The sequence below is a fragment of the Acanthaster planci genome, linkage group LG17 (genome assembly GCF_054643075.1).
Source record: "Acanthaster planci isolate LZ-2023a linkage group LG17, COTS_SCS, whole genome shotgun sequence".
NCBI lineage: Eukaryota > Metazoa > Echinodermata > Asteroidea > Valvatida > Acanthasteridae > Acanthaster > Acanthaster planci.
In genome coordinates, this window is record NC_141793.1 from 1,706,621 (window position 1) to 1,725,147 (window position 18,527).

At 42.6% G+C, this 18,527-nt stretch overlaps 1 protein-coding gene across 1 annotated transcript in view; it reads left to right on the forward strand.

Annotated features, from left to right (window-relative positions):
* LOC110975433 (integrin alpha-8-like) overlaps nt 1-18,527 on the forward strand; it is a 44,594-nt gene that overhangs the window by 1,212 nt on the left and 24,855 nt on the right. Inside the window, exons 2-4 of the mRNA XM_022227933.2 lie at nt 8,942-9,072; nt 10,749-10,846; nt 11,401-11,536. Of these exons, the coding sequence (XP_022083625.2) occupies nt 8,942-9,072; nt 10,749-10,846; nt 11,401-11,536 (365 nt within the window). The remainder of the gene's footprint in view (nt 1-8,941; nt 9,073-10,748; nt 10,847-11,400; nt 11,537-18,527) is intronic.

An 18,527-nucleotide genomic window follows, 5' to 3' on the forward strand; every position in this document is an offset into this window, starting at 1 on the left:
ATGTTTAAAGCTGAAAAAAAAATTGAATATTTAAACGGGTTATTGAGCAAGTTGGTGACATCATTCAGATATCATGTCCAGTAGTTATAATGTTGATTTTTATGACTGTCAAATAGTTAATGATGCTGCCAAAGTCATCTAATGAAGTTTTGTATCTGGCCAACAACTTTCAAGCCATATTGAAAAGATAATATTTTTCTTACTATGACTTGGAAATTACCAAAAATCGTGAACTTGATGGAGAAACACAAATTTAAGAGAGAGAAAAGGTTCTAAGTTCCCTCTGAAAGTAAACCTTACTTAAAGCAGACTTTAAAAGCATTGGCTATAGGCTTTGTGCTTGGGGCCTGAGGCAGAGGCAGGATATAGAACTCTTTCTGAATATTTTAAGTGCTGTACATGTACATGTAGGTTCAGTTTCAAGGGCTTTTGTTTTCATTTTTGGTGTGTGTTTCGTCAGTTTGCTTTTGGCTGTTTTTCTGGGTTTGGGCGATGGATGAATTTATCCAACTGTCTCCTGCTTGTCACCTCATCTACAGGTGCATTTGGTCCCTCTAGAAATTAAAAGTGACTCAAAACCTATTCATCCAGCACAAAGACATTGTATTACTCAGGAGCCCACAGAGCTCAGTTTTTGCCCCCAAAACAACCAAAAAACCACATATGACTCAAGTTCAGAACAGAGGAAAAGAATGACCATTAAGTTAAAGGATTGAATGTAACAAAATACCGCTTGGGAAAAAAAAGTCAAAAAGGAGAAAAAGGCATTGGCCATAAGTAACCTCTGAAACATAATAAACTTGAAGTGAAGAAGAAAAACGTCAATAATACCCCGCACAAACATCCTTAGCGCTGACGCACACTCAACGTCCAAACGCCGGTCTCATACCGACGCATCGATTTGTGGATTTAGTTCAAACGCGTACATGTACATCCGTCTCCCCCCCCCCTTTCGCCCCCTCGGGCATGCAGGACATTATTTTGGCCACAGTAGCGGACTATATCAAAATGCAAAAGACAGGGGAGAGCAGGAGAGATTCCCTGTGAAAGGAAGTGGCTCGTAGGCACAGATTGTTTGTCAAGTATCGCTGGATTATTTCCTCCTGCTTGAGGTCAGTGTAAATATCCAAGTGAAATGAACACAGGATTAACTGGGCATTTGCCTCAGAGATTTCTGTTGAAAGACTGCCTTTTGATCTCTGTCTTTTGCCTGGAAAAATAAGTCTGACGTACGAATTGATTGATTGATACAGAATTACACAAGTACAGTGTTTTATTATGTTGTTAATTTCTCAATAAATGAGATCCAGTAGGCCCTATTTACGTAACTTGCGTTGGGGACTGTTGTTGGTTGTTCATTCAAGGTGAAGTACAAGTGTATTTTGAACTTGCTAAAAGAAAATCATATTTTTAGTGTGGCATAATTTCAGTCATCACTTTTCTTGGAAGGAAATCAGTTAGGCCATATTTGTAAAGTGCGTACCCTTTCAGTTTATTATTTTTTTCTAGAATTTTCACCAGAGAGAAATCCTCCAAAAGTAAAGCTCGCGTTACGCCATCAGGACACTGAATCAGTAGGGAGAAGATCTCCAGTTGGAATGATTAATCTCTGCACGTACAACACCTTGGGTATCACTTAGGGCCGGCCGAAGTTATTGACATTTTTAGTGAAAGTGTAGAACATTGAAGAGGGGGGGGGAGAGGGAAAGTGTCAGCTGCAATGAGCGAGCGGCAGAGAGAGTTGAATTAAGTATCAGTGCCTTCCAAGGGTGTCGTTGAATGTATTAAAGTTTTACCGAGTAAACAAGGAAGTGTTCTTATTGGCTTGTCTGTCTCTCCAGAGAGAAAGACTTTACTGATAGTTTAAAAAGTGCTCTAAATCTGTCGACTTGGGGAAGGCCCTCGATTGCGGGTTGCACAAATGAGGGAGAAGAGCTGAAGAAAATTTCTTCTTTTAGTGAGGAGGACGACATACGTCGTTATTTTATAGCCATTTTGTCTTGTTCCCCTTTCTTCCGACTATGTGTGCACCACATTGTGTGTGTGAACGCATTCGAGGGGAAGGGGACCAGTGGCACAATTACAGGGTACCAACCCTCCAAGCATGCCACCTTTTTTTCGTCTGCATCTTGAAGAGTCTTCCAAAACTGCCCTGATGAATTTTGAAAAATCTGGGAGGGTTTTGGTTGTAGGTATTGTTTATGTGATTAAAGTTTCCTCCTTTTTTTTTTATTTATCTGCTTGCATTGAAATGTTGAATCTGTTCAAATGGCAGTTCAGAGAAAGAAAAGTGCACTAATCCCAATGAGTGTAAAGTGGATGGCTCTATTGACCATGAAACAAATTGCCCTTGAGAAATCTGAAGTAGTCAGAATTGCTTCCTGCAATTAAGTCAATAGGATGATTGTCTCCGAAAATCCAATCCCGGCAAATAGCCAACATATTTTCCAATTTAGCCAGCCTGGCGGTGTGATGAGACCCCTGGCATGCATTCTCTGGACATGCTCTGCTGTGTGCCTCCGGCTTTGTGAGCCATGCCAGCTCTCCTGCAGTGCTGTCGCTAATTGGACTTGCACAGGCAGGAGGGGAAAAAAAACGCTCTTCTCAGAAACCTTACTCAGTTATTAAGTGAAATATAGCATTTCTGCCTAAGTGTCAGTCATGAACACAAAGCCACTGGGATTACTTTGCATTGGAAATTACATTTTTCAAGAGAGGGAAAGAGCACGATGTTGTACATGTATACTTGTGTATGTACATGCACATCACGTGTCGTGTTCGATTTGATCTTTCTTCTCTGTGAGTGGACCTCTAAAAAAATGGTCAATTTAGATTTCCTACTCGGTCGTAAATAATCATGCGCTGTGGATGTATATGATATGTATGCACGTACGTTGGCACAGCGTCTGAGTGACTGTCCTTTGATCATTTCAGGGTACTGCATGTGACTTCCGTAGAAATTAAGGCTTTCGGTTTTAGTTCTGGGTCATTAATAAAAAAAAACCTTGCATCATTGACGTTTTTTTATGGAGTATTACGCAAGTGCCAATGTCATGGTCGCCCGATCGTAACTCTGTGGTTTTTGTTTTGGTCGGTTTTCCTTCCTCCATTCATCCACTGAGGAAGGAATCAGCCTTTTGCAGGATGACTTGTCCCAAAAAAAAAAAAAGGCTCTCAAACTACGTTATCCCGTGGTTGTTTCTTTGCTGTGTCACTGCTGTAGACCTGTTTTAGTCGGACTATTTGTGTACTCTGGTATTGGGGGGGGGGGGTTTGGGGGGGATTGGTTTGGTTTTTACTGCAAATAGCAAGTGATTTACTGATACGTGCACACAATTCTGTCCAGTTTCCTTCTGTGTATCTGAGTCCTACTTTCCTTTTCCCCCAAGTGTGGGGCCAGTAGTGAGTAAATTCTGAAGACCGTACAAATGCCACAAAGATCGTGAATTGCAGAGTAATTCGGACGGACAGTTCGCGTGTAACACTGAGCAAATTGGTGCTTGCCCATTTCACGGTTGATTATAAATGGCGAGAAAATTGCCAATTTGTGTATTAGTGGAGCCCAGAGGAATCCTGCTAAGGCGAAAGTATTCTGTCGTTCAGCTGCTTGCTGTGAACACAGCAACACCTGTGAGGTGCCGATTAGCGCTGTTTGAATTTGCAAATAGAATAGTGTTAACCCTAACCTTCCCAGACCGCACAGAATTAAACAGTAGTAAAGTGTTTAATTCCATGGGGATAGGTCTGGTAGGCCCATAACAGCTGGCTTTCGCATTGGGTTTGGCATACCTCAGAGAAACAAAGTCCAACAGCCTCTGTGCACAAAGTCCCATATGGGTGTTTAACGTTGTGTGAATGGGGAAGGTTAGGGCCAGCAACCCTTAGGGGGTAGGGTTAATTAATGTGTAGGCTTTTGTTAATAGTCAGTGTCTCTGCATTACCAGGCTCCCCACAGCCCCACCTCTCTTCATTGGTGCGTGTTGACAGCCCCACCTCTATTCATTGGTGCATGTTGACTGAAGGTGCCAGGGAGAGAAGTTCAAATTAATTGGATCAGCGTTTGCTGAATTACAAGTGTGTATTAGACCAGGGGAAAAGTGACTGAACAGAGTTTGACCCCCGTAACCCCTGGATCAAGAGACAGCAGGTTGCTCAGTTTTATTGTATGTTGATTGGTTTCTTATCATTTGGTACATGTATTTTGTCAGTGTTCTGACATGTCTAGGTATGCTTGTGACAAACTGAGGAGGTCTTTGCATGCTTTGTAGCTGAAGGGAGAGATGTGTCAGGAATTGTCCCGATTTCAGGATTTGTTTCAATTTCTTTGGAATTTTCCTGATTCCCGGATTTTTCATCCTGAGTTTAACACCTGGAAAATCCTGAGATTATCATGAAGGTGTTTCTCGGTATAAGACTTGATTCAGAAAAATCAATAATGGGTATTTCAAGGGGTACCTTCAGGCAAACACCAATGTATTCTGTAGACTCTGTGTTGCTGTATGGCCTCTCAAAACTTCTGACGATGATTTCATTTTTTTCTAATCTCGACCCCAGACTTCGCGAGGAATTTACAACCCTAAATCGGGATGCCGTTGATGTTGCATGCTTTAGCAAACCTGTGAAACAGCTGTCACATAAAACTCAAAAGAGCTATAAGAGAAAAATGTTTCTTGGAATGATATAATTTTTTTCAGTCACAAAGAGTCAAAAGAATCTCATCACCAAGCGAAGGTTCTCTTTTCATCAATGTTTGGTCAGGCGAGGCGAAAAATTGAAAAATCCGATTAAAACTCTTTGTAATTGTGCTTCGCGCAGAGGTGCCACGAAACAAACATGACAGTCTGCCACCGCAAAAGTATCGCACATAAAAGAGAAAGAGGAATGTCAAATACCGCAGTACGGTTGGATATTAAAGATACACATGCATGCCAAAAGTGCTACACAGGCAGCCTGACCTGCGCTGGAAAAGTTGACTTGTGATGAAAGAGTCAACAGCAGGGGCGAAGGACAAACGTGATGGGAATGCAAGCTTTGTCTCTTCTCGTGACTGGGATTTTTTTTTTCTGCAGTCAACTTCGAACTTCAGTGTTGCCTCAGAGCATACAGCCTAGCTGCTTTGGGCCTTGGTAATACTTTGGACACTCTGCTCGCTTTACTTTAAAAGAAGAAATACGAATAAAGAACTCATTCTTAAACACATTTTCCTTTGAAGGAGCAATCTAATCTGGGGTACTTTTTTTGAATTAAAAATTCTCATTTGGAGACCTCAAAATGTTATATTTTATGGTGTACCACACGCATCGATGATTTCAGAAAAAAATGTTCAAGAAGTTGTGTCTCCAAAAATGCATTTTTTTCTTTTCAAAGCAGTTGAATCTGCACGATTTCAAAGCGTGCATTATGATTATGCGGCTTGACTGCAGATAAGATAATCAGGGATGGAGATACCTTTGCAGAGCACATGTAGTCCTGAGATCTTGAAATGTATCCACGGCAAACTCTACATACGCTAATGCACTTGTGGAGCTCGGTCCTGGCATTGAGAAATGCAAATGTTACTGACTTCACTGCCAGAGAGTCTGAGCCTGTGTGTTCCAACATGTTTTCATTGTCGAAGAATATACATACGAGAGAGTGTTGAAGCATTTGATTAAATGTACAGACACCTGGTTCACTGCAAGGGCCTGTCTGACATCCCTGCTTGACCTGCCTATCCCTGGGGGGGGGAGATGGGTGTGGAAAGGGAGAGGATGTTATATACAATTAGCATTGATTATGAAAGGAAAGTACGATAGCCCAGCATGTGACAGGTGTAATCCAGCATTGCACTCTTGGACATGAGTGATGCGGACGTGCATGCTGACATAGGCTTCCATCGAGTTGCCCAATAAAGATTTGGGGAATGGCCTTCTACATGCAGCGTGTGCGCCATAAAAATGCAAACACGTTCCTGTAACACTGAAGGAAGTGGATGTATAATGCGCTCCGGTGTAATTCTCCTGTTTGCAAACTTGACACCACTTTGTGCACATTCTGTCGAAATTTAGCCCAAGCCGAACCACATGCGCATGTTAATGTTTCTCTCTGCTTTCCGTCAGACAGCCACCCATAGGCCTACAAAGTGTCCACAAGGTGTCCATGAAAATATGTTCCATACTTGCGGACAGGGCATGTGCTATGTACATGTACATTACATGTAAACCCTTCTTTATTGCACGAGGTGCGTGATTGAACTGTCCAAGAGGCCACAAGTGCAACAAGAGACCTCTGCGGTCGGCACACTCATACTTCTTATAAACAGCACAAAGAGCCCCCCATAAGCTATTCATATTAAATCTCCCTCCAGCAAATTGACAGGGATCGATAGCAACACCAGCACTGTGCCAAGCAGCTGGTACTTCACATTTTTCTCACCAGTGAATGAGGGGTGAGTTATTTTGTAGAGTCCGAAGGGAGAGGCGGGCGCACATGAAATGAATCCTTGTATTGTCTGCGACTTCCTGCCCCTGTCAATTCCTAACCATTTTGGCCTCCACCCTACAGTGGGGCTTTTTGTTGTCTAGCCCTAACCTCAAAATATGAGTAATTAACAAACTATTAGGGGGAATATTTTGTGGTTCCTGATTTTTTTTTTGTTTCTTGGTGGCTGACTTGAGCACTGAACAAAATGTGCAATGGGTGATTAGTCTTACAGTCAGAAATTTACTGAATTATTCCTCGCACGGACATTTTTCAGTGCATCAAATCTAGGATGTATAAGATTACATGTATGTGCCTAAGTAGTGTAGATACACAGGAGTGGCATGGACTGTAATGTACATGTACAAACCCACAAGCTAGTACAGGAACGCAGGCCCCCAGTATGCTTTTCAAGACCCGACCTTGACATTTTATGATCACAAAAGACTTGATTCAAAGGTACAGAATGCCTCCTTAACTGCTTAAAATTTTACCTGTGCCGATCCCCTGACTGCATTGACTAAAGAAAAAGAAAAGATACATTGATTTATTCCGCTGATTGCTCTGCCTAAATCTAATAAATTTGCAGTTGTACCGTTTTATACATGGACTGCACAGTGTTATTAACAGGTCCGTAATGTATTATTCTGCGCTGGGCATGTGCCATGTACTGTACATGTATTCACATGGTGGTTACACCTGTACGAAGATCAATGTGCTCAGATCAATGGGGCTTAACCAATCCTGAGCTGTGTGCAGGCGGGTGGTGTGCAGTACCTCAGGGGGGCACTTCAGGGTGTGTATGGCATATGTGCCCGGAAAGAAAAAAGTCTCATTTGGGGGGGTGTACTGTACCCTTAGGCTAGGCATGGGAGATACCGTGCAGGGCACACAGGTATATCCCATTCCTGTCACAAATTGGCAGGGATGTGGTTCTGTGTTTATTGGAAAGCTCATAGTCCTACAATTGACACATTGTCCAAGACCCACTTTGTAGAGAGGGACTCGTAATTTTCAGTTTGGAATTTTTTTGTAGACGGTTAGTAGCGGGTAATACAGCAACTTGGATAGAGAGCCTTCCGCGGTAGTGTGGAAGAGGGCAGTTGGTAAAAACAAACTCACTTGGGTAGCGTGCTATTCTTCCAGGTTGGTTTGTTTTGGAAAGAAAATCATGCAACCAAGTGATACCTGACCGCCATGAGAACCAGTGAGATCCAACAACCAGAAACAAAGAGTATTCCTTTATTCCTTCATGCACCTGTCATGGGGAGACATGACCCAATTTGGCCACCACTCGGATGTGGGAATTCAGCTTGATAGCGGATTTCAGCTTCTTTTGATTAGATGTTGACCCTGAATTTCAGCTTTTTTGTACACCTGGTCCATACAGAAGTATGGGAACCTTTTTTACATTTCAGATTTTTGCTAGCTGTTTTCAGCTTCAATTTTAAGTGGTCCCCTCACACCCCTGATTACTGATGACACATACTGTACATTGTCAGTGTTGTACAGGCAAGCACACCGACCTCTTCTATCAACTACCATCCACATTTATCGATAAGCAAACTTCGCGTAGTAACCCCAAAATTGGAATCTTCCCAAAACAACAGTGCAGTACTAGGTGTGTACACGTAAACTTTGTTTTATCGTTGTGTGACATGGTGGTTGTATAGCGGTTACCGGGCACCTGGTTCCCACTTAAATCGTTGTCCTGTCGGTGAACATTCTCATAGTTGTTATGTTTGTACACATCAGGTACATGGGGGTTGTCACCCGTAAAAGAAGTGGAGCTTTGTGATACCGGGAAACAGGATGAGAGCACCTACAGTGCAAATATTTTAACCGGTAACCGAATGCCATGACAAAATACCGGGTCACTTCCGTTGGCAAAGTTCTGAGATTGTGGTGGTGATATTTTGGAGTGTTGACTTAGTGTTTATGAAAGCTTGCTGACTAATTTTGGGAGGGAGTGAATTCTAAAATAAGATATGTGGGTGTTTTTTTTTTCATGGCCAAGGTGTGTGGTAAATAAAGGATTTGAGAAGATAAATCCTATTCAGCAGTTCTTTCCTTTCAACTTAAAATTTTGTCCCCCCCCTATTTATTTGTTTGTTAATTTGTTTATAATGTTTTTATATTTGAATTTGTTTTCAAGTATGGGCCCACGTACGCGTAGCTGTAGTAAGGACTATTTTTTGAAGTTTGTCAAAGAATTTTTCAAATTTATCCCCAACTCACTCCGTAAATTTTGTTAATACAAACTCCCACAAACTGGCAGGCTCTTTCTAGCTGCTTGAACAAACTCCAAATAGGAAAGCGACAGACACTTTGTGTTGGGATAAGGTCGCTAAATTTCATTTGTGGCTTCCACCAAAACTGATTTGGGGTAGTACTTCCTGATTCAACGCGGCCTGTAACCTGTGCAGTTGGTGTTTTTTTTTCCCCAAAATATAGTTATTCTCGCTTATTGATCTTTCCGTAGGCTGCTCGTGGGCGCACCCAAAGCACAGACTCCACAACCTGATGTCGTCGAAGGGGGTGCCGTCTATAAATGCCCCGTCCATCCACCAAGTAGTCCTGGGAATTGTGAACAAATACCCTTTGACTTAACAGGTAAGGGATTTCAAAGATGTTGTTTTATATTTGAAATGTGATTCAAGAGGAAGTTGGCTTCCCCTCACTCAAAAAAGTTAATACACCCCTACTAAAAAAAAACAAAAGATGTGGTATCCTCCCCAAAATGGTACATAGCTTATTTTACCCATTTCAGCAAGGCTTTAGAGAGTTTTTTTTTAAGTTGTAAAGTTTTTAAGTTTCTGATAACTAGGTCAGGAAATGTGGGGTTTTTTCTTCTCAAATTCCCATTGCCCCTGTGTTGTTTTTAAAAATCTTCCTCCTATAAAAGTGATGGGCTCGGAGAAATGGACTTAAGAATACAGGAATCATGATATTTTGAAACTACGTGTAAATTTTATATTCTCAGGTAACATTCATTATTGTGATATTTGTAAGTAAACCGTGTGGCTCATTTCTGGTTTTTTGCACTGGTAAATCAGTTAAAGATGAACTCCCATTGATGAGTACAAATCAGATCATCTGATTTCCGAGCATCAGCGAACAAGCAATTTCTGTGACCTCAGCAGTGAGACCTTGGGCTTTTGGGTTTTCTGTTGTCGCTCTTGTTGACTTCACAATAGAGAATATTTGCAAGGCCTCGTGCCATGCGTGCCAGGCAGGCTTTTTGGGGGAAATTGAGAGAGCCGTCCAATTCTTCAGTCAAAAGTGGGTCAGACAGAGGTGCTTCCGGCAAGGTTTGATCCCTGAAAAAACATTTGGCATTGCCGGGTCGCAGCCAAACCAAATCAGGCGGCGCTAGAATTTGCACAACCCGTCCTGTGCTGCCAGGGTTTGATTGTGTTTGGGTGTGAGGCGGGCACGTGAAGACACAGTTTCAAGATTTGACCTTAATTTTTTAATGCCGTTGATTTGCATTTAAATACTTGAAAGAAAATGTTCTGGGAATAAAACTATACTGAAATTCACGGTAGGACCATCTATAAACTCAAGTAATTTTGCTTTTGTGGACACCTGTTCATGAGCTTATAAGGCACATTTAATGTGTATTTATAAATACCTTGGACATTTTTTTTTATTCCTATTGGTCGAAACATGTCACGTGACCGTGTATTATTTAACATTTGATTATGCCCTCTTAAAAGTGATAATGTCCGTTGGGTAAATCATGAGCTAGAACATGGATACGAGACAGTTTAATCGGGTCTGATTGGTCAGGAGTCTGTGTACACGTGATGCATGATCGACGTGCAACACACGTGCCAAGTTCATTTGAAGGGGATTCTATTGGGCAACTTTCAAAAGGAATGTACCATAAAATGGACTGGGGTGTAGGAGAAAATGAAAGTAAATTTTTGAACAAAATCATTGGAAATCCATCACATGTTGACTTCTTTTGACTCTCTGAATAAAAAGGTATTTATGAATGGGGGCATAAATACGTGCAGCTTAGGCATTAGTCGCATCCATTCTCCTGAGCCGGTCTCAAATGCACGTTCAAGACCGGCTAAGCACATATTTATTCCCTTATTATTTGAATAGGCTGTGCACTCTGCTTTACTTGTTCACTTACAAAGGGTGGCATGACTGGATGTCCTGTATAGTACATTTAGATGTTAGATTTCCTCAAAACGCAAAAAAAAAACCCAAAAAAATACACAGATTCCAAATGTGAGCAAACTTTCAAGGTGAAAGCATTTTCACTTTGTATGCAGGTCACACTGTCGATGACAGAGGAGGACAGATTGCTGACAAATCGCACCAGTGGTTTGGCGCATCGCTGAAAAGCGCCGGCCCGGATGGCCGGGTAGTGGTGAGTTAGTTTATTTTCTTTTCTGGATCAGTTTCCCAAGCCTGATTACCGGTACACACAAATTTGCCAACACCTTCCACTTTTAGCTGACTATTAATTGGACCGTACCCATTTCTTCCGTGATTGGGTTTGGGCACTAGGATTTATGCAGCTGATGTTTTGCCTAACGTGCAAATCTGACAAAAAGGTAACGTTGTCTCCCCGGCAAGTTGCTTTGAATTTTAGGCACTTGCGTCCATGTGAAGGTGATTAATCTGGGGGTTTTTTGGGGGGGGAGGGGAGGAAATTGGTTCCAGATCTGACCACTGAGTGAAATAACTGCCAACCTCCATTTTTCTAGATGTACCATTAGCTGCTGTGAGAATTATCGCCATCCGTGATTTGTTCCTCCTGTTCGGTGTTTCAGTCAATTTCCAATTACCTCATGCCATTTGTTCCAATTTCCCCGCTTTTCCCGCCCAAATCCCCACCGTCGGCTGTGATAATTAACCAGTTTTTATTTAATTTCCAATCCCTCCCCTCCCATTGGTTGACTCGGCGCATGTAAACTTCAGGCTTGTGCTCCCCGGTACACGTGGTTCTACACTGCAGATATGAAGGATGACGAGCGGGAACCGGTCGGCCACTGCTACGTCAGCGACGGCCATTTCTCCAACATCGTTGATTTCTCGCCGTGTGAGACAAATGACAGTAAGTGTAAATCCCCCGTGGCCATTTCCGATTTTTGGATCTGTTTAAGTATGTGATCAATGCAATTCTAGCCGGAGTACGAAAGCTTTATGCTTCAAGAAAATCCTGTGGTTAAGAGTTTGACAGTGCAATCTTCTCATACATGTAAGCAACGGGGGAAAGGTCAGTAGAGATCAGACAGTATCGTCCTCAGAAAGCTTGGAAAAAGCTTGATCCTTAGGGTGCTTGTCGGTGAAATTGTCCCCATGCAGTACAGTTTGTCAAAACTGACTCCGCATGTCAAACTCTGTCCAGATTCCAGTGGGATAAGGCCACTACTTTCGGAATTACCAAAAGTCAAGCTGTCACATAAAAAAAATGCTGACAGAACACTGTGTGTCAGTTTGCTGAAAGATTTATTGGTTTAGGAAGCTGATATAGTGGGCAGTATAGTTTTACTGCCTGTTTTTTGAAGGTTTCTGTGATATTAAGAAACCTTCAGCATTTGGAAATGCTCCATTTTTAAAAAGTTTGTACAGAAGAGTGCACTTCTTTGACCTTGTCAGTCAGCTTTAGAGAAGTTATTTTTGCCAGGACAGTTTCTGTTCCGTTTGTTATGTGTTGACCCCCATCTGTTTACCTTTTCGCGATCACACTCGGGGAATTGTAGTTGGAAATTCCCCATTACTCAGACACCAATGCCCAAGGTGCGTGCATGCCGTAAGACACAGGGGGATTTCGTGCGGTAGCCGTTACGTTCTGAAGGCCAGTGATTTCACAACTCACTCCTAATCAGGAAAATCCTCCTGCGTAGGTTCTCCCCTTTTGAGATTGTGTCATGATGCCTTTGGGTAACCTGATGGTGCTGGCGTACGCCTGAAAGGGAAGTTGAAAAGTGCAGTTGGTGGCTCCTTTCAGAGCGTGCGATACAAATAAGAGGACGGGGGGAAATTTATAGTGAGCGCTTGTCAAACCTTGCCCGCAACTTCTCTGCTAGAAAGGTGTTGACCCCAACCCCATTCTGATTTGATTGTAGCAATTCGCAGAGTCCAACAAAATCCCACAACAGCAGTGTGTGGATTTGTAATGGAATCTGGTAGCCCAAGCAGCGAACCAACAAAGTTCTGTGATCCACTTTTTTTTTGTGTGTTGGTTTTTTTTCTCCTGAAACCCTTCCACATTTCCAAATCTACCGAGAGGTTTTGGAGGATTGGTAGGATGGTGCATTGGATGTTGAAGTACAAGGACTTTGACATGAGATTCCTGAGTTCAAAGGATTCCAGAAGGTGCTTTACAAACAACGCCTCAGGAATCAATGTCAGACTTGAAGAACAGATCAGCAATAGAATATGCTGTGTTACCTCGACAAACAATCGCTCGGATGACAGTGGCGAAAAAACAAACAAACAAACATGATGTACATCTTAAATATACAAAACTCTGCACGCTGTCAGATGCAAGCAATGAAATCAAAACTGAAAGAAGAAAAAGCCTCCAAAAGCAGCTGCCAAAGTTCCTGGTCAGGTTTCGTTATTGATGGTAAACAGATGCAAAACCTAAGCACTGACAAAAGAGGAACGTAAAATGTGTATTACATTCTGTTCATTTCCAACAGGCCGGCAGAAAGTGCATTGTCATGCATCATTTTTTTTTCATAAACGCCATGATAAATGAGCTAATTTTTACCAGAAGGATTCTTACATCTTGTGTTATTTTTTTTGGGGGGGGGACTTCTTTATGAATCCCTCCCAGTTATTTACTTTTTCCTTGTCCACCAGTCTCCGTGCATCTTTCATCCACTGATCCCCGCCGAACAAACCGCAGCTCGCCCCAGAGATTGACTAAGAGTGCCTTTGTTTATAGCCCGTCGCTGGCATCTCGTCTGATTACCAAAACGTCCCCGCATCTAAAGCCGGTAATTACTTGATGAAAGTGACATTGCCGGGCATCTGACAGGGCTGGCCCGTCTGGTGCACACACTGGCTGTGCACAGAGGCCTCCGTTAATTGATTTTTTTCAATTTACAGTGCGAGCAGCGAGAAGTAGCATGTAGCAGCTGACATTGTACCAACTTCAAAGCCGGTGTAACTGCGCACAAGCGTGCATGTGAACAGGCCACTGTAGGCCAGAATGACAATTTCTTCCGCATCCCCCCAAAAATATTTTTGTTTGATACTGACACAAGTTCTTGTACATCCTGCGTCCTTAACCTCCTTGGGGAAGAAAAAGGTCCCTTATTTATTGATTGATAAATTGAAGCACAAAGAGTTGTGGACAAGATGGAGAGGAAACTTATTGAATCAATTCTCTCGGAGCACTGATATGTACTCATGAAGGATGGAGCTTGCTGGCCCGAAGTGTGTTGGTCACAGTCCCGCTGACTCAGAAAGCGAGGATTTTTTTTTTCCTTGAAATCTGACTCCCTGGAACCAATGAGCCTGCGGCGCCTTACAGACTCTCGCTTCTTTCAGCAGTTTGTCTCCCTGTTTTTCAGGGAGACTTCTTCAGACCCGGCCGGAAAAAAAAAAGGGGGGACGCGGGGGATTGTTTCATGATTTAAGACTCCTGAATCACCGGACAGAGTTTCAAATCAACGGTTTTCGTCACACGGCGTCACGCACGGCGCAACGCAAGGCTGGCGCGGCTTGATTAAAATTTGTGATTATTTTCAGTGTGACTCACCCAGCAAACTCCTCCACTAGATTGCTTTGTTCTTTCTAAGTTAGGAAAGTTGGGGGAGGGGAAAAGGGCTGGGAAAGCCATCAAGTGTGTTGAGCTTCAGTGTACATTCAATACAAGCAATCTCACCGTTGGCTTTGAAAATCCACAAAGAAATTCCAAATTAGCAATCAATTTTGTCAAAACACTCTCGATGGGGGGGGTGGGTGCATATGTTCTGCAGTTTTTGGTAATCTGAGTGGACAGGCATACCCGCATCCTACCAAAGAAAAAGAAGACCTCACATTTCTGAAATGAGAGCTATTTGCCAGACTGCACGTATGCTGATTAACATAGAGTGTCATGCATCCTAATGGGTTTTGCAGACCCATCCATTTATCACTCCAGAACCGCTTCATACAATCCGCTGATGCGTGCCGCAAATTTATGATGTTTATGTTTTCCTCCAGGGTTGAGAGTTTTGCTAAATTTCTGCATAGGCTATACTCCGCCTGTAACATTAAACAGCAAGGTACACCTCTGACGCTATTTGAACGAGAAAGTGAGATTTTTCTGATGGTACATGTACCCTGTAGGTTGTGTGTTGCCTGCACAAATGGTAGATCACTCTTATTGTGTACATAGTCCTTTTGTTAGACATGACGAATTTGCCCAGTGAAAATATTTAAATATTCATAATGCATGGTCTATAAATTTAAAGGTTCCGTATGTTCTCAAGTACGGAACCTTCATACAGAATTCCAAATTGATGAAGTCATAGATTGCACTTTGGATAATGGAGATGTGGCACTACGCAGGGAAATCCAAAGTATGGAGTTCTGTATGGAAATTAATTTTGAGCATACTATAAAGAGGATCCCTAGTACTAACACAGATGGTTCCAACCAGCAGAACACCGTGATCTCCAAAAAACGAAATCCCCATGGGCTTAAACTGCTTAACGTCGTCCATCTTCAGTGTCTTCACTTGTCACCAAGACATGTTCTACATGTATGCATCACCCGGCAGATAATTGCAAAAACACACCACCACCACCACAGCCCAGCGACTTTTTAGCTGGAATTTTTGAGGAGCTTTTCTTTGCCTGCCTATATTAGGAAGTGATGAGACAGCTTATTGGACTCTCCTGTGGGAAGTTGGACTGCGTTCGCTGTCATCAGTCCTCTGAGTTTGAACATTTGTTTCCGTTGTTTCGTTTGCCCCTATATCGATCCCAAAATGCTGATTTCAAAGAGATCAAGTATCAGTTTACATTTGTGGGGCTCTCAAACGTGTCACAAAAGGTCCCCAAAATTAAGAGGATGGTCTTTCCCACTGTCCTGTCAAAGTCTCCAAGATCAGAAGCAGATATGATTGGATATGAAATGTTTTCTTTCCCCAAAACTACGATAACAAATTGCAACGGTGCTTAATTGCAACAAACACACTGAGATGAATCAGCGTTGAGAACAAGTCTCTTCATGTGTGTGGAAGGAGCCACAAATCAGACTAGGTTTGGTATTTATTCCTGCCTCTGAGTGATTAGCGTTTGAAAATATTTTGAAGTTCCCCCGTGCAGTAGTACTAAAAAACCAAATGATTTGCATGCTGTGCACATGCAAATGGGGGACGGCTAAATTCTGACGTGATGTATGAAACACAGTTGAGAACCACTTCTAAACGACACCGCAATTCTAGTACGCTCTAAAAACAAGTGATCCACAAGGGTGGGTCAACGATCATGCTTTGCTCCGAAGGAAGAAAAAAAAGAAAGCGGCCTTTGCATGTACAGTGGCTGTTTTTGAAGAAAGGTGGGTGGGCGGAAAGCTGCACCGAACAGATTCCTGAATTCTGTTTTTCTCTCTTCTCTCTGTGGTTTTTCTTTTTTTAGTGGGGGGGGGGCTGAATTTGGCCCTCTTCATGAATGATTAAAATGGGAAAACAAGACACTTCAGAAGCCTGTCAGATGGGATATAGTGTCCAGTTTGCGGTTGACAGCAGCCGGGCCGTGCATGCGTGTGCATTGCATGCTGGCTTGGCATTCTGTGTACTAAGTTTCACCGCGGGGCCGCCGGACAGTGATGTGGATGCACTCACACTTTCAATGAAAAAAATGACACCAATTCCGACTGCAAACCCTAAGAGAAATTCACCTGAATTCTACAGATGTCGCAAGTAGTTCTCATACTTGAACCATCAGCACCCAAACAGCAGGTGTATAATGTGTGGTGTATTAGGCGCCATTACACTGCGGAGCTATTTTACAATAGTGGAGTATTTATAAATTGTCTTCAATTGTTTGTTTATTTCTGGACATTTGTCAGAGTCCTTTTTCTTACAGATGGTCTTGGCTCGTTCATTTTATATGCACACACAGTGTATATTCAATTGATGTCATGCTTGTTTTGTATTTAAAAACCAGGAGCAGTTTACAAAGGCAATTGTAGTACCTTCACTGTGCAATATTCGCTTCTTTATATAATCTGCTTAAAGCTTTTCTTGCCAACCTTGAAGCCTGTTATTCTGTAAATGCACTCTGCAAGTGTAGCTGGGTTGTCAAGAGAGTGCTGTGAACTGAATCAGGAATGATTAGAAACTATGCTCTGTTTTTTCTTCTACTGAGAGACTTCATTTTTTTTGGTTTTTTTTTGGGGGGGGTTAAGGAAGCGTGTTTGTCATTATACATTCAGAGCATGATATGCAGAGAGTGCTCACAAGTCGCGCTGGACTGAGGGGGCCCTTCGGACAGCGACTTAATAACGGCTTCCCCTTTTTTGCAATGCATCGCCCCAGATGTGTTTTCCTGAGCAATAACGCTCCGCATCGGCGACTTCTTTTTTCCCTCCGTTTCCTGGAGCAGGGGAGGGGGACATTATTAGTCTTTGCAATCACCAAACCATGTGTTTTGTGTCAGGGGAGATCGGCCGAGGCTTATGAGAAGGGTATTTCTCTCACTGTCTACTCCCCCCCCCCATTGAGGCATATCCTTGACCGCTTGAGTGATCAAGTGCGAAGATGCTCGCCAAGCCATGGCCTCCTCAAAAAAAATTCCCCGAGGCTGGGGGGGGGGGTGGAAGGGTTCATCCGTGTACTTCTTTTTGTTTTTTTACTTTCCTCTTCGTCTCAAAGGCCGATAACGTCAGAAATGCCGGGAAAGGTCTTGCGTGAAATGTCATGTTGTTTGGACCCTGTTGGCAACAAAGATGCAGCTAGAATACACCACAGCTCTAACCATCAATGGTTAACAGCTGTCCAAAACTTGGACATAAGCATGGTGTCTTCTATACACAGGTTCTCTTGATTTGAAACCCCCCCCCAAAAAAAATCTGTGATTGAAATTGCCTGTCAAAATCTGCTATGCAGTGAAAAAGATTAACATGATATGGGGTATAATGTTAATCTTTTGTAAATATTGTAAATAATTTTGTAAAAATTTGCTTACGCTGATTTATGAATGTTAATTATAAATCAGCGTAAGCAAATTTTTTTGTACATGTCACATGCACACCTACCTTGTAGTAGCTGTAGAAGAGATTAAAACTGATGCAGAACATGTGGATCTTGGTTTGCACGGGAAGCTGCTCTTTTAGGATTCGCAAATGCATAACGTTTTTGTTTCTGTGTAGGAAAACCACTGTCATCTCCCTTTTGGTGCGTTGATCAGAGAGACATGTGAATATGTAATTACATGTACATGTATGTACATCACAGACCCAGCACTAACATGTAAGTTGTTGAGAGACGGGCAGTCAGGAGCAGAATCACTTAGGCAGACGGGGGCAATTTTTTGCTTGCGCCAGATTTCCACAAAAGCCAGCGAGGTCACAGGTTCATGCCCCATCAAAAGCCTGAGGAATTTCTTACTCCCTCACTGGCTTTTCACCGGTGCAAAAATAGAATTTCAATAAGTATTCCTGTCAGTTGCTTCAGGGAGAATCCTCCATTTGTCGTATAAAACATAAAAGTAGAAAAAAACATCGAGCAGGAAGATAGCAAACTGCAGTTGTTAAAATTCAGCTCTTTGAAAGTGGACAAAGGAAAAAGGGTGAAAATTTTAAGGTCCCTGGAAAGAGATATCTGACAGTTTGCCTTTAAAAAGTCACAGTGAAGGTAAGTTGAGAAATATGAGCAATATCGCTTGGCAATCGAAGCATGTAGCAGTCATTGGCAGAGTGATAGAGATGATGTGTAATTGGACACCTCCATCGGTGCCCGAGGGAGCTGTCTCCTTATGTCGACTTGCCAATCTCGTCTAAGATTGAAAAATTGCCGCCGGGGGTGGAGAGTGTGGCTGTTGGGGAGGGGGGGAGGGGGGGCTGTTTCTCAGTACGTCTTGCATAGCAGCCCCTGGATG